At 41.8% G+C, this 27,879-nt stretch overlaps 1 protein-coding gene across 6 annotated transcripts in view; it reads right to left on the bottom strand.

The window, feature by feature from the left end:
* NFATC1 (nuclear factor of activated T cells 1) overlaps positions 1 to 27,879 on the bottom strand; it is a 395,649-nt gene that overhangs the window by 214,682 nt on the left and 153,088 nt on the right. For all 6 annotated transcript variants that reach the window (XM_069219782.1, XM_069219784.1, XM_069219783.1 and 3 more), the window contains exons 4-6: positions 26,057 to 26,259; positions 23,346 to 23,518; positions 17,804 to 17,944 (exon numbers count right to left, since the gene is read on the bottom strand). In XM_069219782.1, the coding sequence (XP_069075883.1) occupies positions 17,804 to 17,944; positions 23,346 to 23,518; positions 26,057 to 26,259 (517 nt within the window). The remainder of the gene's footprint in view (positions 1 to 17,803; positions 17,945 to 23,345; positions 23,519 to 26,056; positions 26,260 to 27,879) is intronic.

Here is a 27,879-nt window from a genome sequence, read left to right on the forward strand (position 1 = left end):
TATACAACCAATTTGGCCGCTGTGTAAAGCAGTAGAAATCCAAAAGCAATAGATATTCTTATATTCTTTTAAAGCCAACGGCTCAATTTATACAGCTAACGAGTAGTGTGCTTCCAACATAAATTTGGATCGTTTGTGCAAGAAGCTGTAATGTCTTAAGAAGTTGTGGAAAACACTGGCACAGAAGCACGCTTTACAAACCCACAAGTTCTGGGCAATAAAAAACGCCATTGTGTCACTATTTATGACTTCATCCATTTGCTATTAAATCTCATTTGGTTGGACTTCTCCTCTCTCTGGACATATTTTAAAACTTTGCATTGGGTTCATGGCAAGCAAAGATCTTACTTTAAAACTCTGTTTCACAAAGCCCTGGAGTGCTGTATCTTGCTATACCTCTCTGAGATCTTACAGCCTTAAGTACCTTCCAGAAGCCCACAGCCCACCTTCGGGAATCTTCTTTGCTGCAAGATCGTTGCAATACAAATGGTACAGTGACTGATCTTGCCACACACTAAAGAATATCCGTTTTGGAATAACCCCTTGTGGATTTAAGACCAGAAAAGACTGATGCTATCCTGTGGCCATAATCCTCAGTTCCTGTGCCATATTACCATTTAGATACTTATCTATTTATTGACTGATTGATTGATTGAAGGAGTTTTGTACTGTTCTGGACCATCATCTTGTGGATGTTTCACATCAGTTTGTGGGCGGTGATGAACCTTTCGGGTCCTGTCAGTTCAGTGAACCTCCTGGGGTGATGAATGCATCAAATACAGATCACCAGTTTTGCAACATGCAGATCATGTGAGCCAGGCATGGGACAGAGCGGAAAACTACATCAAAGGTAAAACATCTGTGGATTTTATTTATGGTCTGATGACATGATCTGGTGCCTGGTATGAGAAAGGCAAGCCTGTTCAGACAGGTGTACCAAAAGCGGCCTTGAAAAAAAAAGAGTAGATTTCAGATTTTTCCTAAACTTGAGATCACTTGGTTGACTTTTAATAGTTGGTTCCAATGTGTTCCAAAATTGTGAGCCCCGAGGTTACAGCATTCTTGCTTCATCACCTCTCGAATCACAGAACTACAAACCTACACCTTACTAGAAGTGGGTGAGCCAAACAATTAGCAGGACTAGATGAGCCAGAACTGAGCCAATGGTTTGACTTGGCTCTGAGAACCTATGCACGAGCCGAGCCTTAAAAATGTTTGTAAAATATGATAGTCTGTTCAAAATTCAAAAAAGTGTATTTCTTTACCATGTGGAAATTTTAGACATTAGTTCATCACATGTTCGCACTGCATTGAGAAGTACTTAAAGTGATCGTTTTTAAACATGAATTTGGAACCATTCTTGTCCCCATCCACATCAGAGCTACAGTACAATTAGTAAATTAAGAGGCAGGACAATCGTCATGTGAACACTTTATGTGGCCCATATTCTTATACACACAGCAATATTAAAGTTTGTCAAATCTAACACAATAAGTTCCTGGGCAGTTGGTGTTCTGAAATCACTTATTTCAAAGTACTTTCATATGTGATAATAAAGAAAAAGGAGGCTCAGTGTAATAAAATATTTACGTAAGATTACACAATTTGGTTAAGCAAGTTAGCCGCGATTAAGGCAGGTTTTCTAGCTTCACTTTGTACAAGTCAGCCACTAATTGGGCATCTATTTGTCTCTCCTTGTTGGCTTAAATTTTAATGCTTAGCTTTTTTTACCTGGAGGCAGAGCAAAGGGGACAGGCAGAAACTGCGTAAAAGCATGGCTCATTATGGGCTTGATATTCCAATGGGACCTCAAGCTGCGCAAGGCTTCGAGCTTGAGCCTGGCTACTGCTTTCAGCCCACCCCTACACCTTACACACCACTAACCAGTTAGACAACTAAGCCCAGCCACAAAATTATTCCTCCATCACAGATGCGTGAGTACTCCTACCACTTAAACAATAGGTTCCTCTCACCAGAGAGTTTACTGGAGTCCCCACTACGTTAGAAGGTGGTAAAACTCGGTTATCATATCAAGAACAATTACCCTAACCGAACAGCGTAGCACAAAATGAAAGGGCCCTAGGCACAACAGGCCTAAGCAGGGACGTAGCTTCCAATGGTGGAGCAGCTGCAGTGGCACCCGGGCCCAGAGGCCTGTGGGTAGGGTGACCAGACGTCCCGGATTTCCCCAGACAGTCCCGGTTTTTAGAGGACTGTCCCGGTGTCCCGACGCTTCTCGTAATTTTAAATAAATGTTCCGGTTTTTGGGACAAAGGTCAGATTATTAAATAAATGTCCCGGTTTTTGGGACAAAGGTCAGATCATCTAGGGAAGCATTAGTTAAAGAGGCCTACAAAGTATGAAATAATTGAAGTACTTTATCTGTTACTGTCAGGCGACACAGTCCCTTGTCTGCTCCCAGCAGAGAGACGGAGTGGGGAGCAGAGAGAGGTATATATATGTGTGTGTGTGTGTGTGTGTGTATGTATATATACATATACATACACACACAGCCAGACACAAACACACACATGTATAAGCACACATTCACAAAGCTATGCAAAAATAAACAGGACAGGACAGATATAAAAGTGACAGTAATATATTTAGTCCTTCCTTTATGTCTGACGTGTCCGGTTTTTGCTCTTCAAAATCTGGTCACCCTACCAGGGGGCCCCCCTAACCCTGAGTATTGCTGTATTTTGTAATTTAAGCAGCGGGCAAAGGAGTTTCCTTCTCTGCACTACGGTCCAGGACACTCTGATAACGCTATTGGGCTTAAGGTCACACATGGCAGGCAGGCTGCGGGTCTCAAGGTCGGGGCAACGGAGGAGTTAACTGAAGAAGCTTCCTGAGAGTTCAAGCTCAGACATGAATACACTTTAGGGCAGGGGTCTTCAAACTGGGGGGAGAGCCCCCCTAGGGGGGCCTCAAGTGATCCCAGGGGGGCGCCAGGCTCTGCCCAAAAGAAGCATTTCACAGATAACAGTGTTTTGTTTTAAGCAGAAATATGTTATTGCATTTTTAAAGTGGCAATAGTTCTTATCTGCAATGTTTAAATATATCTAGACATATTTAAACATTGCCATCTTTATAAATTATTTGTGAAACATTCTGAAGGGGGGCCCAGTGATTTTTATTTTTCAACTGGGGGGGCGCGGCATTAAAAAGTTTGGAGACCTCTGCTTTAGGGATTCCCTTTCCCCTGAGTCATTGTTAGCACAGGCAGACTGCCCCACACGCAGCCTGCATCTAAAACCTAATCCTGCAAGAAGGGGACTCCTGTGGGCGGCAAACATTCCAAGCCGTGATCTGTACAAGCCCACCGGGCCCGCGGTAAGGCTCCTGATAGCACAGCAAGACATCTGAGATTCTACGCTCCTGGACGGCGCCTCGCAATGACGTGTCACTACACAGGTGTAAGAAACAGGATACTGGTTTTCTGGAAGGGACGTCGTAATGACGTGTCTCTGTGCAGGTAAAACAGAATATTGGTTTCAAACTACTGTACTATAATCAGTGCTGGAACTGGAAAAATGTAGTCAGGAACTCTCTGCTGCAAAGAAATTGTCAAGAACAAATATGACATTAAATCTGTTCTGACTCATTTGATCACAAGAGGCTACATTTTGAAATGTCTCACAGGGTTAAGACACCTACTGCAGATATCTATGTGTGCCCAGCAAATGTTCAAGCGATTATAATAATGGCAAGATAACTCTGGTGGTCAATGCAGTTCAGAGAGAGTTATGTGTTTTCTCCAGTTGGCTCATAAAACAGCAAAGAGGGTTAATGTGCGTGCTGCAGGGCACGTCTTGGAACATGTAGATCACAAATTTGTATTATATGGGATAGGTAAGTGACTTCTGACACATTCAAGGTCATCCGTTGCAATCCTTCTATTATAACACAGTGCACTATGAACCTGCACCAAGGAGCTGCATGTAAACTTCTAGTCATGGGTATAGGTCCTCACTATACTTTCTCAAGGTATCGGTTTGATTTTTCAAAGAAGGGTTCTTTAGAGTTGTAATAAACTCTTGTAAGTACAGACACCCCAAATCACTGCATGCCGTTTTACATCCTGTCTGTTTCTCCCAACCATGTACTCTTAACTTGCAATCTTTATAAGTATGTGTGATATGTGACTCCTACACTTATTATAACTTTCATGGTATTATATAACATTTCCTGTACTTTGATTTACATACTTATTTTTTATAATACATATTTATTGTCTGTGTGTGTGTGTGACATAAAGCGATCTGGAATCTTACACTAGGATAAATAGTGCTATAAAAGAAATAAATAAAAAATAAATTAGTAATTGACATTTAAATCTTTATTTGTGTAGTTACCTATCAGCACAGACACATCTGGCATTCTTATAGTGCATATACATCTATTAAATGGGGGAGGATGCCTGAACAAAGTCAAAAACCTGCCTCCAAATCATAGTTTCTCTTAAGTGTTTGTGAAGATATAACAAGCTGTGTGTCTTTCTCTCCCTCCATTGCAATGGCATCTATGTGACAGGTTCCCAGCCAGGGTGATACTTGAACAAAAGATGGGTTGTTGGCATTTTAAATCAGGCATTTTTTTGTGGCCAAGCTGAAAATGAAATTACCTCCTGCATGTTACTGCTCTGAACAGAAAGCAGACAACATGCAGGCACTGCGGAATTGTGTACTAGGGTCAGAAAGTGACACCAGAACAAATTCAGCACATTTCACTGAGTCGGCCAGATCTGGCTCAGAAGTACCTGATTTTTTTTTAATGCAAAAGGACACATTGACCTAATAGACCATGACACTGAAGTGACAATGTGTAAACTATGCAAGTGCAGAACGCCATCAATCACAGTCAGGTAAGCCAATGACTGAAGTGGGCTGACTTTGGGCCAGATGCGGAATGCTGTGCTTGGTGGAATAAAAATGTGAATTACACTACATCAAACCAATGGATGAAGAGTCGTGGCTAAAAACGCTTGTAAATTTGAATAGTATTTATATTTTAATTGAAAAAAAGTATTGGCTAATGCCAGATTGAAAAGGGAATGTTTCTGTAGAAGAATATAAGAAAAGGACAATGTTGTTATGATCAGCACAGTGAGTAAACTAAAGTGAAGAAACAGGTGTGAGTTGCAATAGCAATTTGGCTTGTAGGAGAAAAAGCGTAATCAATAAGGGCTCCTAAACCTGTCCCGTAATTTCTAGGTTTGGTCAGACCAAGGGATGGGTTTTTGAGGCAGGGTTAACTGGCAATGATACTGAGGCTGATTCTATCCTTGAGATGCAGTCTCATAAAGGCTTCCACTGGAGCCTTTGGATGCATGGCTGAATAGGGGTCGACAGTGGAGCCAGAAGACCCGCTTTCTGCAAAAATTAGGTCAAAAAGATCACATATGGTAAATTAACATGAATGTTTGGAGGCTTGTGCAGTTGTCTATGATGGTCTCAGGACACGTAGGGGTCAATGGGATGAAGGAGAATGCAAGTCTTTGTTGAGATAAAAAGCTTACCCCTTTTAAAGGAAGAAAGAGAACATCATGGTTGATGTAAACACTCAGGAGGTGGTAATCTCTGATAGTACTATAAATAATCCACTTGGGATATGTGCGCTGAAAAGACATGGATAGTGACATAAGATTACTTGGCAAATCTGATCAGGGGAGGGGAGTACCTTCTTGAATGTACATTCTATGGTTCATTTTGTCTATAGGACTTTTTTTCATTTCAATTCAAGGGCGCTTCTTCCTCATTTGGGTTTTGTTGTTTCTAGGAAATTAGTTCACCATTTGACTCCAGTGTTTTTAGCAAGCGCAATACGTCTCAGAGTAGTCAGTTGAAAACTGGAGTAGGTTACCCAGTTGTTATGTTGGTTCATGCATTGCGTGTAGCAGAAGTTACCATTTCTGACAGTCTGGGAATAAGAATGTTAACACATGGGTTTCAGAAATGTATCCAAAAGTTAGCTCAAATACTAAGGGATATGTGTGTTACAAAAAATTCCTATGCAGGCAGGAGACTGTGAATTAAACGCCACTCCAACAAGATCACTAAGAAAGAATTGGCAGCGGCAGGCCTGACTCAATAGGCCCACCACCAGCTCCTCTACCAAATGCTTCCACTTAAGCCCGTTTTCGCCTGCAAATGTCAAAGACAAAAGCATGTGAGACCAGTTCTAAGTCCGAGATTTGTTCAAGAGGATGCAGAGACATGTTAAGCAAGCACACCCGATTAGCTTGAACTACAGGTCTGACATGAGGTTGCGCTTGTAAACAGGAATTACTATCGTGCTGCAATCCTATCAACTAAGACCCAACAGGACTTTTATTAACCTTCACATATTCTTATTTGCAAAAAAAGACCAATGTGTAATTTGGAAGTCATTATAATTAATTACTCCAGTGAATAGCCTGGCTGCGATAACAATAATGGCCTGCTGTCACCAGCCGGATAGGTCATTAACGGAAATTATTTTTCGTTATTATTATTATTATTAAGTTTTAATTGTGTTTAAGTGAGTTTATAATAAGACTAGGTAGGCAAAGAATGGGCCTGGGGAAATTAATCACCCTTAAAAAAGGAGCATTTCGCCTCATAGATAGGGAATCCATTTTTGAACTTCGTCGCCCTGGGTTTGCAGGTGTGAGGGTGGACCTGTCACAGGGGTGGCCCTCTCTGTCCCCATGGAGAGGATTAGCTGAAGGCAACTCACACAGTGGACGGAGGCGTTGTTTCTTTCCAAGCCTACGGAAGCAACCCGCCTCTTCCACGTGTCGGGCAAGGTGAAAGTAGTCCCATGACTTCGGATGGAGCACAGGACATGATGGAGCGAGGCTATTTTCACATTCATCCCAGTGAAAAAATACACAGACATAATGAAAACGGCAACATTATTTGCATCTTTAAGATCGTATCGCAGGTGAAACTACATATAATACTGGCCATAATAGTATGGAAACGACAACTGTGAATGTAGTATTACTTATTGGCGAGTATCTGAGTATCTACTGGTATTTAATTATTCTTTTATTCTAGGTATTGTTACTTAATGGGATAAATATTGTGAGGCCAGAAGCACTGCATCTGGTGTGCAAGTTAAGGCTTGCTTGTCTGCTGTGTGAGGTACAGATTGCAGTCCTAACCATAACATGAACATTTTAGTATTTGTTTTTAATTTGCAACGATAACTCTACTTTTTACATTGAATTTCTACGTTTTTTAAAAACATTTGTTACATATATCCGAGGTTACCCAATTGCAATTAAAATGGGAAATGTCAATTTTGCGACCACTCATTTTTCGAACCACAGACCTAATTTATGGGTCTGCATGAAAATTGCCATCAAGACCCCATTGTTGTGGATTTCTTTTTGCGAAGAGTTGTGCAGACAATGACCTATTCTAGGTTAATTGTGGTTAGGGTCCATGCCTCATAGGAGCCGAAGCCTGGAGGGGGACTTGATGCTTATTTTCTCCTTTAGCAATAATAATAAATAGCATTATGCAGTCAGTGCAGCTTCATGTATGTTGTATGCCGAAGCATATTTTTGTGTGCATTTGTATAAAAAAGGTATTTAATGAAAACAGGGATGAAATCACATTAAATGGACCATCGGATTATTAGGATGATTGCTTCCTTATCCAGGTATGCATATATGCCAGAAAGTGATTTTTATGTTTTTTTAGAGTATTAGAACTTTATAACTTCAGTCCCACCATAACTGGACACCTAGATGAGCCCCTGTGGGGGGAGGGTTGTACCAGAAAAACAGGACGGTGACCTGAAAACAGGTACAGTGCCATATTCTTTTCTCCTTCAGAGTTCTTTAAGGCCAGTAACAGCAACATTAAAATATAGTGTCACTAAACATCCACAGTGCAGCCATGTGTCTGCCCATATTTCGCACACCGTTTAAGGTCAGTGATCGAAACTGGGCCCTCTGTCACGCGTCGAGTACTGTCCACCTTTTCTGTGCAGGTTTTCCAAATTTCCAGTAGCAAGAATTAGCCCCTCCCACCAGGTACTCCTGGACAGTTCTTGGCAAGTAAAGTGATCAGTGCACAATATTATGAGGAAAAACACTTGCTAGATGTTGTTTACTTCTTTCCTGTTCTCATGTTAATACTTTTTTTCAGGCTCTTTGACAATCTCGTCTCTACTACTTGAGGCTGCAATGACGAACTGACAAAAACAGTTGGAACATGCACTCTGTTTGTGAAATGAATACTCAAAAAATGACTGCATACTAGTTAGGTAAAGTGGCAGACATCAGAGCATACTTAAGTAATGTGACGCACAGTAAGGTGCGCCAAGTGCAGTCTGAAACCATATACTGGAATACAAAAAACGGTAGAGGTTACGCCTATACTAGGGTCAGTGTATCACTGAAATATGGGCATGCAATTTTGATGGTGGGGTCAGGAGTGCACCATTTGGGTGTTCTGTGTGCCTGGGATTCCACTAGATTCCAGTGTTCCCATCCAAAATGCACCCTTGAAGTGATCCACAAACTCTACGTCACGTCCAAGGTGTACCACAATTAGTGCACCTCAAGAGAGCTTATTTTTCCTTGTGTTGTGCTGCACAGGTCATACCCAAGGACGTAAGAGCAAAGGTGCTCTCTCATTTACATGGACCACACCACTATGCACATTAGATAATTCTCTCTTGACACGTCAATTGTGCATCTCCATGAATAGTAATATAGAAGGGTCTGTGCAACACAGACGTATCTGGAGGGTGCAAAAACCACAAGTGCAAACACTTGCTGCATCTCTCCCATGGCCATCCCTCACCCCGGGCACTTCTTGTAATCCCCCACCCCAATACAATACAGTGAGGACTAAAGCAAACAACAATACAAACTGACCCATGTATTCCATATTATGTAAAATGTAAGCAGAGTTCAGTTGAGTATTTTGTACATATGCTAAACCTAGAACACAGGAAATATTAATGGGTTAATAACCATTCGGGTAGGAAAGGTTTCAAGGCACTTCAGGGACTTTGAGGCATATTTACAAGCCCCGAGCACCTCCTTGCACCACCCTAACGTATTTTTTTTTTATGCTAAGGCAGCGTTAAGGAGCACTTTTCCCTGTGCCGGTTTTACTAAGAGGCACAATGCAAGCACTGCGCACACTTTGTAACTCCTTGTGTCCCATTATGCTTGCGCCAGGCATAATGTATGCAAGGAGGCACTCCCCCATTAGGAGGCCCAGAAAAATGACGCAGTGACATTTAACAGATTTCACTGTGCCTTTTTTAACATAATTTTTAAGCCTGCCCAAGGCAGACGTTATAGTGACGCTCCCATTGTTTCCAATGGGCCTCCCGACGCATTGCTGGACTTGCTCCATAATTGTTAGCGCTAGTCGACTAATTCGCCATAATAGCGCCAAAAATGTTTACGCAATTGTTCTAAAGTGTGCCATGGTGCGCCGTATTGTAAATACAACGCTACCATGCTGACGTTAGGGGATGCGCAAGAAAAGTGGCGCATCATAGGTTGATATGCCACTTTCTTGTATATATGCCCCATTATCTCCAGGGCTCAGTGTGTAGGACAGCTGGTGAAGAATTATGTACTTATCTAAGAATTTCATCAGCAGGTTTGTTTACAACACTCGTTTCACCCTTCTCAGCCTGTTCACGCACGCTCTCCGCCAAGCAAAATGTGTGTCTGGTGGAGCTCCCTCTCACATCTCTCTGTCTTAAACCTGCCCCCCCTTTTCCGCACCCCCCCCCCACCCGGGACATTTCATACGCACTGAGGAATACCACGAACTACCCCCTTCCCACATCTCTCTCTAAGTACCCCCCTCCGCCCCAAAGCTTATGATGCGCACTAATGAATACCACGAACTACCGCCTCCCCTTTTAAACTTACATCTCTCAATGTAAACACCCCGCTCCCCTTATTTCTGCACCCGCACAAGCAGAGACACCGGCCGTGGGAGCCCAGCAGCAGCGGGGTTAACAAGTCACACTGTCAAGCCTCCTCTGGAATGAGTGAGCTGCAGCCTGCTCCAGCCCTGCTGCCCAGAAGACAGTTCAAAGGTCAAATGCTTTTCCACGAGCAGCAGTGGAATGCGAGGCTTGGGCCAGTACCAGGGAAACCCTTTCCAAAACAAGAAAAGCCCTTCCTACTGAGCTGTGGTAGATAGAGTGGAGCGAGGGAGGAAGAGGAGGGAGAGAGAAAGCAGGGTGGAGGGGAGATCCAAGGAGGGAAGGGAAGAGAGGAGCGGCAAACCACGTGAGTGTCTGCGGCTGACGGCGATGGGGAGCCAACCCAACAGGCACTGTAAGCTAATATCAACAGGGCCAGTACGAAAGGAATAGAACACGTCCTGCGAGACTGAATTCTGGAGGAGAGAGCTAGAAATGACTGCTTAATAGTGAGCCGGTGGTCGCAGGTAGGGCCCACTGACACTCATTTTTGGGTTCCGGCACTTTTCTTCCTCCATCACTCTGTGACCCAGAGCAAGAGAGAGAGAAAAACACCTGAGGAGGAGCGAAGGAGGGAGAGAAAGACAGAAAAAACGTGGTAAAGGGAGAAGCAAGAGCCTATAACAGGGAGATGGGCGGCAAAGAAAATTCTCTGGTGGAGGAGGAAAGGCATGAGGTGGAATCAAGACTATGCAGCCTTGGGGTTCAACACGCAGGCATTTAATGGCACCAGCTGCAAGCTTTTGAGAAAAGTTTTGGAACCTATTGTTTTCCAAATAAACCAGTGGCTAGAATAAATGCAAAGGGCCAGACTTAAGAAGGCCCTAGCACCACCATGCGCCACATTAGCGTCATTTTTTTTACGTTAATGTGGCATTAGGTTGGCAAAAACACTGTGCCATATTTACAAAGTGACGCAATGTATGCATTGCGCCACTTTGTAAACCCTTGCACCTACTTATGCCTGCATCAGGATGAATGTATGCAAGGGGGGCGCTCTGGCGTTAGGAGGCCCAAACAAATGGTGTAGTAGAATCTAAGAGATTCCACTGCACCATTTCTAGTGTCATTTTTAACGCCTGCCTAAGGCAGGTGTTACACTGAGGCTCCCATTTTTTTCAATGGCCCTCTTTTCACTTAGCAGGATTTTTGTCACTAATCCTGCAAAGCGCCAAACTAGCATCAACATTTTTTGATGCTAGTTCCCTAACGTACGCCATGGTGTGCTGTATCATAAATATGGTGCACACATGGTGGCATTAGGGGAGTGCACTGGGGAGCAAGACAAGTGGCACATCATGACATGATGCGCCACTTTTCATAAATTTGCCCTGAGATACCATACATCACTGGATGACACAACCGTATCAGACACCTAGCTGGCAGTCACAGATAGAATATACACGGAGATCTATTTAGATGAAAAGAGGAGAGTGAGTTGGAGAGATAAAGGGAACAACACTCATATATGACAGTAAACGAACATGCTATGTAACTGAGGAGTTTTATGCTATGACACAGCAGCACAAGGTCATGCCTGGAGAGAGCCCAGGACCACAAGATAAGTGCCTTCGTGGGTTTAAAAACGGCTCAGTCACTGGGATGCCCTGTTTCCAGATTGTGGCTTTCCTGACACACACCACTGTAATTCAGAACTTAAGAGGAAGTGGTTTAACGTGAGTGAACAAAGAGTTCGTCCCCCAGACTGCATCAGGATGTTGAATGAATTCCTAGGGCTGTGGAGTACACTATATGAATGTATCAGGGAACCCTATAACATGGATGTATCAGGTAACCCTATCTTTAGAACGTCCCAGCCTCCTTATGTTTATGAATGGGGTACTTTATTCGTTATAACACATTGTAGCCAGACTCTCACTTTATACTCTCCCAAGTGCAAAATATATCTGTGTAAAGCGGTCTACTGCATGGGTAATAGTGCATGTTCTATGCTGCAACTCTATTTGAATGAAAATCAGTCTAAGAGAGCAACACACTAGGTTTTCAAAGAGTAAATGGTCGACTTAATTATTTCTACAAGCACTGAAGTCCCAATTATATATGAGAGAAATATAAAGAGATGGATAACTAAACCAAAAGGCGGAGGAGGAGGAGATGGAGAAAGGTGTGGAACATGAGCTTTGCCTATAAGAGGGTTGAGTGATTTCAAAGGAAAACAAATATAAAATATACTTTGCTGACTTGCACCAAATACCTCTAGATAACAGGAAAATATAAATGCAACAATGAATAATAGCAATAATACATGAGAGTGTGTCACAGCCATATTAAATCTTCTTTTGCAGTTCCTTACATATTTTGCCCCCTATCTAATGTTGACCCAACAACACTGTGTTGAATCTCAGGAATCATTTCTAACTAATGTCCAATGCATTTGAAGAAGTGGGGATGAGGCAGGTACAGTGCTCGACTGCTGTGAATATAACTACTCATGTTATAGTACTCCACTGCCTTCTGCTAGGGAAGCGGACATTTCACCATGGGACACACACTGACACACTATCTACAACTGTGGCTGCCCTGCGGTGATTGAGGTATTTTTTTTATTTTACGGGGTCCCCCGCTCGAGCCACCATTGCCCTCTCCACCCTGCCCACACTCATAGCCACCTACTACTGCAGCGCAGTCTAGTTAAGCACTGCAGTGCAGGCCGCAAAATGTCTGGCGGCATAATAAATGTGGTACAAAGGCCATGATTACGACCTTGGGACATGGGATACTCCGTAACAAATGTGACATATATCCTGTTCACTGTATTACAAGTTCCATTATATCCTATGGAACTTGTAAAACGGCAGGCAGGATATCCGTCATGTTTGTGCCGGAGTATCCCATCGCCAAGGTCTTAAACAGGACCCAAGTCTGCATACACTTTGGAAGTACATTATAAGCACAAAGCAGGCTGACCTGCATCCACTTAAAAAACTATGAAGCAACCTAAATTATTTCCTCTTGGCTCAAAACATTAGTTTAGTGGGGGACTGAACCTTAGAGACCGACCATTAAAAAGAAAATGGAAATCTACTCCTACATATTTACTGCTGTATACTGTCCCATCTTCATGGGTGCTCATAAGCATTTGTGCGTAAGGGGATATTTTCAGATGAGAAAATAGAATATGTAAATGAATGTGCACTTACAAATATATGATTCCTGCTCAACCGGGAAAACCTTTTCCTCCTTGAAGAAATCCCCTTCCTAACATCAACCCACACAACTTTGGGAATGTCCCCATGGTTCTCACACGCTGGATCAGATTTACTGCTCCCATTAATATGGCTGAACCTTTAACCGTTTTCAAATAAGAAACTATCCGCAAAGATGTTGTGAAAACCCATAAAAGTGCACCTTTTTGGGTGTTCACTGGCTTTTACAGATGACATAATTCTTTCCCTTAGTAGGACATTTACTTCCAGGTAAAATTTATTGTGGGTGTAATTTTACATGTGAGTACATTAATTAATGAGCACAAATATGTGTTTCATCAATCACATATCATAAACTACACTTGAAAATTGCACGAAACAAGCAGCAAGTTTATGGCGAAACCATGACAATGCACTTATTATTGTAGTGCCGCAGATTATGGATTTACCAATGCTTTAAGAAGCAAAGGCAAAATATGTGGTGTGGGCAACTCCTTGCTATCTCTTTGTGAAATGTGAGGAAGTCCATGAATTTTACTACTTTGCTGGAAACTGCACACTCCGGTGGCACTTCCGCAACAGGAACAGATTACACATATAAGTGTAACTGAAAGAAGTAAGGAAATCATCAGATGCCCTAAACCACAAACCTTTCCCAAGCATATTTAAGGGGTGTAGGTGGTGTCTGATACATGGGAGAAATGGTAATCCTCATCTCAAGAGCTGAACCCAGTCACTGAAAGTGAAAAGGTGATACCTCTACAATCACCACTACTCACACTTTCATATCCCTGTTATGTCTTACCTCCTGCCACAACCTTACTTAGTTTTGTTGCTGTTATTGGTACCTGCCTCCCAGGGCCAGGCACTACACAGCCACAAATAGGCTGTGGTAACAGAATATCATTGTCAGAACATTGTAAGACATAAATATTGTGTGCTAAATATAATGTACAAACATATTCTCCCAATGGGTGTAGATTTTCTATTATTAACTTAAACTGAGCATTTTTTTGTAAACCACAAATAGGACATGATGTTTATGCCAGACAATATTTTCTATATAATATTCTGATATGCAACCAATAATGGTTAGGAGGCCACACTCAAGCAGCCTCCCTACCCCCACCTATCTTAAAGATGTCTGGGCTCTATGACACCTAACCTTAAAGATTTTGTGGGCAAAGTGAGGCTGTGGTTGTTGAGCACTATTGACATACAGCCCAACAAGCACTGTCACCAGCAGGTATGTCTGCTCAATGCCTTCTGCGATGATCTTTGTGTAAACCAAGGATCACAGGTATGACACTCAACATGGTAGGCTAGACCTTTACCCTTAAGAAGTTAATACATTGAGCAATATTTGGTCGAGCTTTGGCAACATCAGTTACCCAGGGCACGCACTTACTTTTTTTAAAAGATGAGCTAAGGCATAAGCTATTATTTTTAACATTGTAATTACTACTGCTACTATTAATAATATATTTTACTTCTGTTTCCCTGTAAGGTAATCCTTTCTCATTCACTCGTTCTCTCCCTCTCCCTGCTGCGCTGTCTCGGTATTTCCTTATTCCATCTCTTCACTGCTGCCGCTTTCTTTGCATCTGACCCCATATCTCTCTCCAAGACGAACACGGTTTCTACCTCTCTCTGTTTGTTTTTTCACCTGTAGTCCCCCAGTCTCACTCTTTGTCAATAGTTCTCACTCTCTTCCCTTCTCTTCTTCTAAAGCTTGCCCCCCTCGCCCTTCAGTTTCCGACACCTTGATTTTCAATCTCACCCCTCCGTCTCGCTCCTCCTCACTTCAGTGGTGCTAGGCGCCATGACACATGTATGCGCCAGTCTTGCCTCGGTGTGAACTCTGCGCCTCCCCAACCCACTCGGCATCCAACGCCAGCAAGACCTAAAGCTCTATGAAATCAGTTATTTGTCGTCGTCTTCCCCCAGGCCCAGCTTACGTTGTTACATAGCCAGGGCAGTGTATGAGAGCGTGTTTCTCGTTTTCCACGCCCCAGCCCCCGCGTCGGGTGTGGTCTCGCCCCGCTGTCTGTGCCGCCCTCTCTCCGTCTGCAGAGCGGTCGCTGGGCCTGCACCGCCGCCTTTGGCCCGGCAGTGCCAGGAGACATTCAGCGGGCCCCACTCCTGCCTTGTCACATGCCCGCGCTCGAGTTTCTCGGCGGGAGGCGTATCGCGTTTAGTTAAATTCTATGGCAGATACACGTCGCGTTTTCTGGGAGTCCACAGTCCACTGGGAGCCTGTGTCCCGGCATCTGCTATGTGAAGAGATCACCAGTGGCATCACTCTCTCTCTGGCGTTCTCTCCTCGCCACTTTCTCTCTCACACACCCTCGCTTTCTATTTTTCTCTCTTTACACTCTCTTCTCTGACTTCTCGCTTTCACCCATGGCCTTTGTCTCCTCACGCGTACTCTTTCTACCCTTTCCGCTCTTCCTCTCTGTTCCCATCATTTGTTCTGTGTCTAGTTCTCCCTCGTCGTCTCTCTTTCCTTCCCGTCCAGCTCCATCTCCCGTCTGCCCCACTCTCTCTCTCTCTCATTGTCACTGCAACAACAGCTACTGCATATTCGCAAACCTGATTTGTAATAATGGGCTTTTTGGGTAAACTTGGTTGGTACCCACGTGGAAACAAACGCCAGCAAAGGTCTCATCTTTAGTGAATCAACTGATAAACTCAACCATTTCATTCACTAAAGATAAGACAAATAATAATTTTAACCAGTAACCCTGTTCGAAACTCCTGCTGTACTACAGAAACCCGCTTACCATCCTTAACATCTCAGCTCGAGCCCGCAATAACTCTACCTTTCCCTCACTCCTGAAACACAAAGTTTCAGACTGAATTTGTAATTTCCGAGGAAATAAAATTTCGTTTCAGAGCACGAAATCAATTACAAAGGTAACTTGTCGCGTGTGGGTCAGTTCATTCTCACGGCTGATGAACTCTGCTGCGAACTGCAAGGAATGAGTTCAACTCTCAGACAGGCCAGCTGATCCTTTCTTCCTTCTGAAAGAGCTACACTGACTACCATTAATTTGGATAATGGTAACACTTTTTTTTATTTATAGCGACCACAAAAAGCAGAAGAGCGTCACGAAGCATTGTACGGAAGTAAAGTTATTAATAATAAAAACCTCGCCTACATTGAATGGTGTCACCTTGAATATGCGGTCTGCCCATCGGTGTAACGCTGTGCTCACTAGAGGCTCTGTTCTGTGACACATTATAATATAATGAGTGGGTTGTGTGCCACCAGGCGTTTTTATTTTGATGTGCGCTCTTTTACCACAGTGCCAATCAGGTGATCGATTTAAGCTGCATTGAAAAATAAATTCATTTAAGTCTGCATAAAAGTGGTAATTCTGGTTTTACACGTCCCTTGCCAAGCAAAAGCAGCCATTTAAGACATTTTAGTCGTCACAATTTACCAAAATAGCATGCCCTCAATCATTTTTGTGCCAACAGGGAGATGAAAATTCAGAGCGATATTTTACTCAGTGAGGTGCAAAAAGCTGTTCTCCCATTATTACACGTTTCAGAGTACCATTTGTATTGCTGAGTTTTTATTACAAACTGAAATGAGATCTGCAGCCAATAATAAGCCCATACTCCAACCCGGCTTTAACCGAGTGTTTTTTGGGGGCGATGGGCTCAGGTTGTGCGATCCCTGTTTTAAGCAATCCTACACTGCCGCCAACGGGCCCGTCATGTTTTCTTGCTCATATTTTCATTATGCAATTTAAGCGTTTGGGCATCTAGTCTCACATTTCATTTCATTACTGAGTCTGGAATCAAAGAATGTAATACAGCCAAAAACAAAGATGGCGGCACCAGCACGCTCATGAAATCTATTTTAGCGTTAAGTTTAAATGTTGTCTTAAAAATAAAAATACCATAATTTGGAAGGTGACAGGTAACGGAGGAGTTCAATAAATAAAAAAAGCGCATTTCAAAAGCATCAATGAAACACAAAGATATGCTAACATGGTCCCTTGGCATTTTATGTTGTTTATCTTTGCTTAACCATTTTGAAACAAATTGGTTTATTTGATACTAAAACCAATCAAGACAACCCATCTGCATCTGTGAGCTGGCCCACGCCCAGGGCGCCGACCTATAGTGGCGCAGGAGTTGCGTCCAGCAGTCTTCTGACATGACTCCAAAGAAAAGTGGATTTAAACAATATTTCTTCAGGCTGCTGCTGCCTGCTTTTCTTCCCGTGCCGCTCCATTCTCTTTGCCCCCCATCACCTTCCCCCGACACCTCGCATTTTTCATCACTCAGGGAGTGTTTGTAGGAGGGCGAATGGGTGGGACGCCAAATTTGGTTTAGACCAGGACACCCTCTGAGCAAAGGCCGCCTCTAACTTCAATCATATATTTGCATCCAGCATTTAATATTTACATCAATAGTTAATAGCATATAGAATTAAGCAACTGATTACATGATAACTGAATTTTATTTCATTGTTTAAAAAACCTGATCCCTATTAATCAAGAAACGGTTTATGAATGTAAGTCTGTGTCATGTTGTCAGATATACATAGATACATTTATACGCTGGGAAAAGGCAACGATTTAGCCAGGTGTCAAAATAGTTCACTCACTTATATCAGCGTTTCGATAACATGGCAGTCAATGTATAAGTGAGTAAGTGCATACCTGGTGCTTTCTCCACAAAGACAACTTTGGAGTCTTGCAGAAAGTTATGACCAGATACAATCATTTTCTTCCCACCAACCACTGGAAAACTATCTATGCTTTGCTTCTCTACCAAGGGTAGTTCCTGGGCAGATCTTTGAGCTAAAGAAAGAAGAAGAAAAACAGTCATTTTTAGGTTTGGGATTAGTCATTACCTTTTTCCCCAAAAAATCAATAAATATCACAAACAAATACATATGTGCATACAGGGACTTTCATTCTGCCTTCTTCACCCATTTGCCTGTTGAAACATAATTCAGATTTTGCTCCTACCCACCACACCATTCAGGGACCTCAAGTGATGGTGGCGCTATTTTTCCTCCAGATGAACCTCACTACCAAGCGAGTCTCAATGACCTACTCGGCCATGCATTGTGCAGATAAAAGCATTTAATAAGTGTGATAGAAGGGCTCATTTGCACACTTTTCTGCTGCGTCCTCCCCCATTGCGTTCACTTTGGGTTAAACGCAAACAGTACTCGAACAGTGAGGTGCGAAAATGTGGTTAAAAGCTAACTATGGGTGCTGCTGCAGTCGCTTGGTGGGTCGTCAACACTATTAGCCCAGCGCAGTAATAAAGTTATACACAAATCTGATAGGAGGCACACCACCGTTTAATTTCAGTATTTAAAAGTAGATTGTGACTTCTTCACACTGGGTTAAAATATGGCATTTGTTGACTGTTGCCTGCAGCTTGCATTCTGACTCGACCCCACTAATCTGCTCCCACCAAATATGGAAATACATGATCAGAAACTAGAACCAAAACACATCTTTTCCTGTAAGAAAGGTTGGCTGTAGGTTTGTACTTGAGAGAAGACACCTTTCATTTAACATTTATATCACGATTTTCAATCTAAACGCCTAGACTCAACCCCACATGACGGCTAGCATGGATGCCCTCCTTTCTGGGTCAAACTGACTCTAGAAGTATGGACAATAAATCTATCACAAAGCGTTTCCCATTCCCTTGTGCAGACATTTTGTTTAAATATCAACACCTCAAGTCTGGGCAGCAGTCAAATCAAAGATGCCTATATGAGTCTTGTAAATGCAGGTTTAGGTGGAATGCAGGGAGGATTTGGAAGTTATTTAGAAGCCTAAGTCCATTAGTCTCTTTCTTGCTGCACGGACCAATAAGTGATATTACCAAATGACAGGTCCGCGAGCACAACTATTATTACTTAAAATAAACTTCATCTGAGTAGTATGCTATAAGGAAGTACATCGTTCTGCGATGTTCCACTGACATCAGTAACCTCAAGGCCACAGGAATGCGGGCCTCCCTGAATGGCTAGGTTTCCTCTTATTTATCTTAAGCTTCTGATGCTCTACACTTGGACAACTGCCTACAGGGTAAATACACATTGTTCCTGGTTGAAGCAGGCGGCAAGTCACTCGAGCCCTGAATGATGTAATCGAGGCTATTTTCCCATCTACAATTTCAGATGTATTTCTAGAACCTCAATAATCAGCATAAATTTGACCATCTCAGAATGTCCCTCAGACAGTTAGTTCTAGGATTTCCACTGTTCCTCCTCATAACCAGTTTACTCAGAAAGAAAACAGACATTTCAAGCGTTCAAGTGGAGGAATCATGAGTAACTCTGGCAGGCGGGATGTATGTGTTCTCTGTCAGCCACAATTCTCCACTCAATAAACAATTCATACTTCACAAACAGAACAATTAGCAAGTCTCTATAACAGACCTACAAACAGCGTCGACTATCTGCCATGAGGGCAGGAAGCTTTGGTCAGAATTAGGTTGACATCCAGGTGGTCTCGGTGATGCATTTCCTATGCACCTCAGCCTATTGTGGGTCGGTGTCGGTCCAGACCAATGTAAGCCCTCATTTAGACAACTTACCTCTCACCATTATGATTTGTAAGTTCCTTTCTCCCTTGCACTGTATTATTATATCACCTTAATTTTTCTCTCCATCCCTCTCTCTCTCGTTCTCTCCATCGTCTCGCTTTAGCTATGTCTGTTTTCCCTTCTCTATTTCTGTTGTTCCTCTCTCTTAATCACTCCTCACTTCGATCTCCCTTTTACTTCTTCAATCTCTCTTCATGTCCCTCTCCCTTTCCCTCACTCCGTCTCTCTGGCTCTCTCACTCTTCAGGTATTTCTCTCCTTTCCTCTTTTTCTCTCTCTCTATCCTGTTATTGAGGACTCTGTTTCTCCCCAACAATTCCTGCCTGGTGGGTTTTGTCAGCCTGAAGTGCGTTGATTCTTTTTGCTCTGCTGTCTTTCTCTCTCTCTCTTTCTCTCTCGCTCTCTGTCTTCCTGACCTTATTCCCTCTTTGAATCTCGCTCTTTATCTCTTCTCTCTCATACTCTGTCTGTCATGCTGTCTCATTATCTCTCTCTCTCTCGCTCGCTCTCTATCTTTTTATCCTATTGTAAGAGGCTCAATTGCCTGCCCATATCCTCTCTGCATGATAGGTTTTGTCAGCCTGGCATTATGATCGTCTTCCTGCTTACTTTTACTTTTTTTGTTGTCATAGATCGTAATTGTTAATCAGACCAGGCAGGCATCTTCAGGTTTCGTCTGTCCTACATCTCTTTCTTGAGAAGGAGATTTTAGTACCTCTTAAGTGTTACAAGGGTCCTTGTGAGTAATATGTCTCCAACGGAGGAGTGTGACGTATTGAAATTATTTCCTTGTGTCTTTTGTAATGTGAAGGAAGTGTGCCTGGAAATTATGTAAGTTATAGTTTATCTCTTTGATTGTAAGTCTGTTCTTTGTTCTAGATTTCTCATTTGCATGGCAGCTTTATACAAGGTTGCACTACGTTTGCTGAACACGTTCTTACATGCTCAGTGTTCTTACTGTGACCTGCAGGGATAGAGAAGTTTAATTTAAATACAGATTGGTTAGGGTGGTTATCCATGTTATTCCCTGAGAAAATACGTTAAGTGAATGGCATTTTAATTAAAATAAAGTGCCAACTGCTGGCCTAGAATAACATTGACCACATGGTCACCTTATATTGTGTTAAGTTGACTTTAAATGTTAGGCTTCATTTACTGCTGCTGTCCTCAGCATTAGTGAAGGGGCCACTTGTGGGAGTACTACTTCACAGACTCATAAATGCCTTTATGAATTGGTTCCAAAGGGGCTGTTTCCTACGACCACACCTCATTGCGTCTCCAGGTGAGATGCAGGGAGTGCAGGGAGAGAAGTTGGCAGTTGTGCCTTCCTGGGGATCCATTCTCTACATCTTCACAAAATCCAGCCACATGGAGCAGAATCAGGCCAAATGGTTGAGAACGTAGAGCATTGCCCGTCCATCTGCAGCCATCCACGGAACACTGTGGGCAGAATAGTGGAGAAGATACCAGAACTACCTCCTTTGTGGCAGCAAAGGGCAGAGGAGGGAAACAAATTAGTTAACCAAAAGAGTGATTGCTTGAAGCATTAAAGATCTGAAGGACCCTCCAGGGACAATTTTGAGTGAGAACTAATTACTAAGACAATGACAATGTATTAATTTTTAGAAAAATATTTTCAAAGACGATGTAATTTTCATTTTTGGACCAAATCAGTAATATTTTCAGACAAAATGTGTTTTACTCTGGGTCCAAACTAGGGACACTTGGGGAAAACATATCAACTAATATATATATATATATATATATATATATATATATATATATATATATATATATATATATATAACATCCAACTAATCAATAAGACATTGGTGGGATTCTTTGGCTGTATGAAAAACACTACTTAACAAATGCTGATATGTGGCACCGCCCAAGCCTCCAATAGTCTAATGGCCTTGTTACAAATCAGTGCCAATAGTACGCTGTCACTATTGCAGCACAGTGGTTAACAGTTGAGCACACCTGCCCTACAACATCCATTATCAAAGCCCTTAAAAATGCACCAATTGCTCATTGATCAACCTGAAATTGGACAGTTTGACAACTTATGCCACTCTTCATCAGCGCACTAACTTTTCAGAAGAATTATTCAAGGAGAGGCTATATTATGAGTATGGGTGTTAAAAGCAGATCTTCTAATACAGTCTCTACAGGTGAGAGATGGTGTTAACCAATAACTTGGGAATGGCTTTTCTGTCTTTTATGGGTGTTTTTACTGTTTTCATCTGGTGGTTAAACCGTTTCTCAGAAATCGAGGTAGAATATAATAATGTTGAATCTTAAACATAATTTTGCTTAATTTCTGCAAATTTTATAAAGACAGCATTTTTATTTTACGTCACACACAGGATCCATATATCTTACAAGTTTCAAGACACACCGCTTCATTGTCAGCAAGGGATACACAACATTTTTTACTTTGGGTGCTGTTTTATGGAAGTTATTTACATTTTATACAGCTACTGTTAATGTCTGTGGTTTAACCCAGATAATAGTTAATCTTTTAATCAAACCCCAAATCTAGGGCCACAAAATCACAAAGTTCGATAACTAATTTTTATTGCTTGATAGGCTGGAGGTCTAAACACCTGGTATTCTCTTTTGTTTACAGTTGGAAATATTATTTGTGTTTATTACTAATATCTGTATGCTTTCCCTGTAAACTGATGTAATGTAAATTAAAGTAAGAATAAGATTATTTCTATGTAAATTAGGTTACTGTGATCTAAACTAAGTCAATTTATTTGTATTTTTACTAACACGATATTTTCAGTGCTTAATGTAAATTAGGATAACAATGTTGTATTGTCAGTAGACCCTGAATTTCACTAAACCAAAGGTATAAGTTTGCTTTTGGGTAGAAATTTTGCTAATATTTTCCGAATATCAGCAGTAAGTTGTAGATGCTCAGCGAGTTCAGCACTTCCAGCAACTTCTGACCTGAAGTGCTATGTAAGGAATTTGAATTTAGCGAGGCCAAGTGAGCCCTTCATTCTTGTAAAGTCAATGACGTTAAAGTGGGTAACAGCAACAGCTGTCATTTACACCAAATAAAAAAATGCAAAGACTGTGATAGCGAGGTTATACAAAAAGAATAATTATGACTAGAGTTGGCCTCTAGTATGCAAAACTGTGTTTCACAAACTATGGATTTGAAAAACCATGGCATTTGGTATATAGAGTATACATTTCTGGTATGATATTTCAGTTGAATTTGTTTATTTGAATGCACCAGGCTTTAAGAATAGAGAATTAGATGATTAGTTGAAACTTTCACTTGTTACCTTCTCAGGCACAGGAAATAGATAATGATTTTACAGACACAATTTTAAACAGTTGTGCTTACCAAAATTTGCTCATATCTACTTGAAATTGAAAACTTCTTCTATCATACCTATTTTTCAGTAACAGTTCCTGTGATGGATTCTGCTTCTGCCCCTCACAACGAAAGAGGGAGGTGAGTAAGGACAGGTGAGATAATTAATTAATTGTGGAAGAGATAGTTTAGGAAGATTTTAAACAAATATGAAGACATGGTTCACTGATCATGAATCAAAATGCAACCTCCAGTAGTATCGGTCAAAATAAGGAGCATAGGGCTACTTACAGCACTCAATAGGATTGGACGACACTTGCAGAGAGAGGGTCCTGCCATTGGGCTGTGGAATGTGGACACGGAACACCAGCCTCACCCGTGTATTTTTCCTTCCAATATCAGTCTCTCCTTTCCGTAGCTCAATGTCGGAATTGCGAAGTTTCAGTATCCCAGCGCAGTCAATGCTGCTCAGAAACAACAAAAAGATGATGTTCTCATCACATTTGAACACATAATCCATGGGGCATTGACTAATATCACTTTAACCAAAACCCTGGCATGCTGGTCTACTTAACCACCTAGGACTAAAAGTAAATGACAAGAAAGTCTCAAACTTCAGGGCCAAATCTAGCTATGAAAAATGTAGCTTTGTTTGTCCGTACCACAGCACTATTTCCCTTAACCAATGTTCTATTGAAATTAAATGGTGGGCCTCTTGTGATTATGGACAAGAATGTCACTACCCAAGGCAAAGGGTACCATGAAAAACCTGCACTACATTTCAGAGGCCATACAATATTTATTTTAGGGTCCTCATTTGCTTGTGGTACCCCTTAAATGCTAGCATGAAGTGTCTCAGGGTAAGGTTGATACTATAGCCTTACAGCCCGCCATAGTGGGCTACTCTGGCCATTAAAAGCCCGCTCCAGCATTAAAGGACCGAGCCGAAGGTGAGGGCCTTTAATAAGGGAGCATGAGTTTAATGCCGGTAAAGCCCAGTTAAGGAGGGCTATATGACTATTAGAGCATTCCGCCACTATATGGCAGAATGTTCTCATTAATAAATAAAAGACCTCATGGAGCCCGGGGGGATGGAAATCCCCTCAGGCTCCGTTCGGATTTTATTCAAAGCAACAGCTATGACCAAAAACATTGGACTGTTGGAGCCCTGGGATTCTACCAGCCATTAGAAGTAATGGAGCTCCCAACATTCCAAAGTTCTAATAATCAGCAAATACCTTTTTGGATTTGGCTTTAGACGTAGTACTATATACTTCCTGAGTGGCATCACAGTGCCATAAGGCCATTCAAGAGATGAAGGTAACTAGATTAAGATGTAGGAGATATATAGTATATAGATATCACACCAATACACGAGTAGGCAGGTTGAAAAGATTGTTTCTGATAATATTTTCAAAAGCTCTAGATATGATGGTCACCTCACAGAAACCAGGGCTTTTAGTTTCGAGGGAATAACTGCTTGGTTAAACTCCATTTGCAAAATGTCCCCCATTTCACTGAAGGTGTTGTCAGTTCAGCTGAACTGTTGCCAACTCTGCTTTCTTTTGCAAGTGTTGATGGTTCTGACCAAGACTGAATTATTTCACTAATACATATGTAAGCTTTGAGATCATTAAGCACAGAAAGGTACTCTTGCTTTTGAAAAGAAAATACAAGGCAGCAACACAAGGCCTATGAAATGAGGATACAATGTGGCCTTTGGTAAATGCTTTGCTTTTCATAGCTGTTATCATAAGATAAACTTTCAAAAAATCTGTGGCCCAAAGATTCTGCGTATTTTTGCCAAAAGAATTCCACATGTCTTAAACATGGAGGAAACTCTCTCAAAGTTGTGGGCTCTTATACATGAATGACCTAGATCTTGCTTCAAGTGGTAAACCTAACGTCCTCAAGTTCAGGAAAGGCAAAAACATGTACATCTTTAAAAGCACTTTGAGGGCAGTCCTGTCTGAATGAGAACACCTGTATCCCAGGAACCGACCTGTCGAGTCAATAGGACTCTTATGAGATCCAATCTCTGAGATTGTTTCAAAGAAAATTGTAAGGAATCTCCCAGCCGCCTGGAATGAGTAGACTGAGCTGTTTTACCATAGCTAACTCTACTGAAGGTCTGAAACGAATGCAAATGACTGTCCAAAAACACCTAAACTAATAAATAAATAATTAAACTTTACGGACAAATTCCCAAAAGAATTTACACAATGCAGTGCAGTGTGAAAAGCAGGAAAGTGGAACATTCCATATAAATACTAATATAAGATGTTATTTTTCGCTCTCCTTCACTGGCGCACCTTAGGCTGCCTTGCGTCAGTTTGTGCATGATGACAAGCATGGATTTTGTACTGGAAGGGGACCCTGTCAGTATAAAATACTATGATTTGACATTGTTTAACACTTGTCTTACTATGTATACGTATTCTGTACAGTACAGCACACATGCAAAGTTAGAAACATTTTAAGAAAATAAAATCTTTTTCTAACGGTATGCCGGCCTCTAAGAGGTTTACATTTTTGGTGCAAATCACTTTATAGCAATGTTGGGAGACAGGAATTTGCATCAAAACCCATGGATGGTTGCATGGGAATGCTATGTACCACTCACCAATGGTACGTCACCCATTGGCAAGGTAGCAAAGTGTTGCTTTGCATTACTTTGGGGCTGCATGTTCTGCACTGAAAAGCAAATCCCAGAACAACACTTTGCTCCGGTTGGTGCCAATTTAAAAACACAAGCTTGGTGCTGTGTCAGTATATCTGCCTCTCTTTGCACAGCTGCCTGAACAACTAGACTCACCTCATTTAAATTTAATTCATGGATTTCACAAGAATGAACAATAGATGTCGCATTGTTTTAAGAGTCTCAAAAGGTACTTTGACCTTCATAAGAAACAAAATGGCTTTTCATACCCAATAAACATGGTTGCACTCATGCTCTGGCAGGAAGAATGACAAGAGGTCACTTGGATGGTAAACACACTTACATTGCTCGCATGTTGTTCTCCGGTAGAAGCGGGATCTCCAGGACTTTGGTATTTGAGAGGATGATCTCGTGGCTGGTGGTGGACACCGTCTTGCCAGTGATCCGGTGGACCTGGTAGAATGCATGGGGCCTCAACAGGCGGTCGTCGGCCGTCCCAATGAACAGCTGCACTGTGAGCGGCTCACTTTCGAGGTATCCGTGTAGCTGGCGAGTGAACACAGATCTTGGACTCAGCGTGGTACACATAAAATACTAGGCATCAATTATTTTTTTATAACCCAGAAAGTGTGCAATTCACCAGAACACTTGACAGGTGCAGTGTGTTAAGCCCCCTATTTAGTCATGCCGTCCTGTCCCAGTATGAAGTACTGTCTGAAAAATGACTTCTTCTTCGGGACCAGGTCTGTTCACTAACCTGCTAAACAAATCTAAAGGCTTTCATGTCACTGGCCTGACTTTCTTACTCGAGTGAAGCAAGACTTTTCAGCCTACATGCAGACTGCAAAATTTAGGCAAGCAAGAAACAAATTTTATATATTCATATTAGTTACTTTATATATTTAGAGAGGGCTACAGAATACATCAAAAAGAAAATGACCACTCCCCATCTGTTTCTTCAAGTCACATTGAGAGATCTTTCTTTTCCCTTGGCCTACAATCTGTTAACTCTCATGCTCGTGCTCAAGACTGAGCAAAATTTTAATTAAGCTTGCACAATTTTATTGTTTTATGTGCATTTCACAAATGTTCACATTAGCATACAACTTTGAATGGTTGTTTCCATGTACGATAGATACCAATTCAAACCTGCTGCCGGTATAGGACATGACTCTTTGGCAAGAGGCATGTCCTTGTGAAAATATTTCATGCTAGACCCCGGCAAATCTCATTTCGAGCCTTTTGTGTCATTTTCACAAAACGCAATGAGCTTTTGTAAAACTAAAATAAAATAAATAAATAAATTCTGCAATTTTGCACATAATGAATAATGACATCATAAAGTCACTCTCCGCAGTTCATTCAGAATACAATTTTGCCTAGAGTTGGAGCGCATTTGAGTGAAAATTATACACCAAACGTAGAGCTGTAATCCAGGAAGGATCTTGGTGTTGGAAGAAGGTAAGCCTAAGAGTGGACAATATCTGCTGTTGAATTCTGTGCTAATGTTTTTGCTGCTGACCCGCACAAAGTGGTGCAAAATCATCTGTGCAGTGCTCTACCCCACAGCGGTGTTAAAAAAGCAAAGTGGTTTAATGCAACTACTGCCTACGGCAGGCATCTGTGTAACATGTGCATTATAGTTACAGATAGCTGGGGCCAGATGTGTCAAAAGATTTTGCATTCGCAAACAATGCGAATTGGTAAATTTCACTGTTTGCCAATGCAAAATAGCCTTTCATAATGTATGAAAGGCATTGCAGTCGCATTTTAGTAAATCACATTTTTTTGGCAATTCTCTAAAATTGTGACTCCAAATAGGGAATCGCAATTTGCGATTCCCTAACTAGGAAATTGCAAATAGGGATTTCCTATTTGCAATTCCCTGTGCACTTGTAACAAGCATTTTGTAAATGCGGACCAGGCATTCAGAAAATGCTATTACCATAAACTCAAAGTTGATGGTAAGCATGTGCAAATTTAAAAAATGGATTAAAAGTGCATTTTTAAAGTGCCATGTAACACACACATGCCCCAGGGGCATGTGTGCGCTTTACATGTGCACAGTGTTTTTGGGGGGTGCATCAAAGGGGGCCTTACGCCCTCTGCACCCTTGGTTTTGCATTTCCTAATTTGCAATTTCCCTAATAGGAAACTGCAAATTAG

Source organism: Pleurodeles waltl, chromosome 2_2 (genome assembly GCF_031143425.1).
Source record: "Pleurodeles waltl isolate 20211129_DDA chromosome 2_2, aPleWal1.hap1.20221129, whole genome shotgun sequence".
Taxonomy (NCBI): Eukaryota; Metazoa; Chordata; class Amphibia; order Caudata; family Salamandridae; genus Pleurodeles; species Pleurodeles waltl.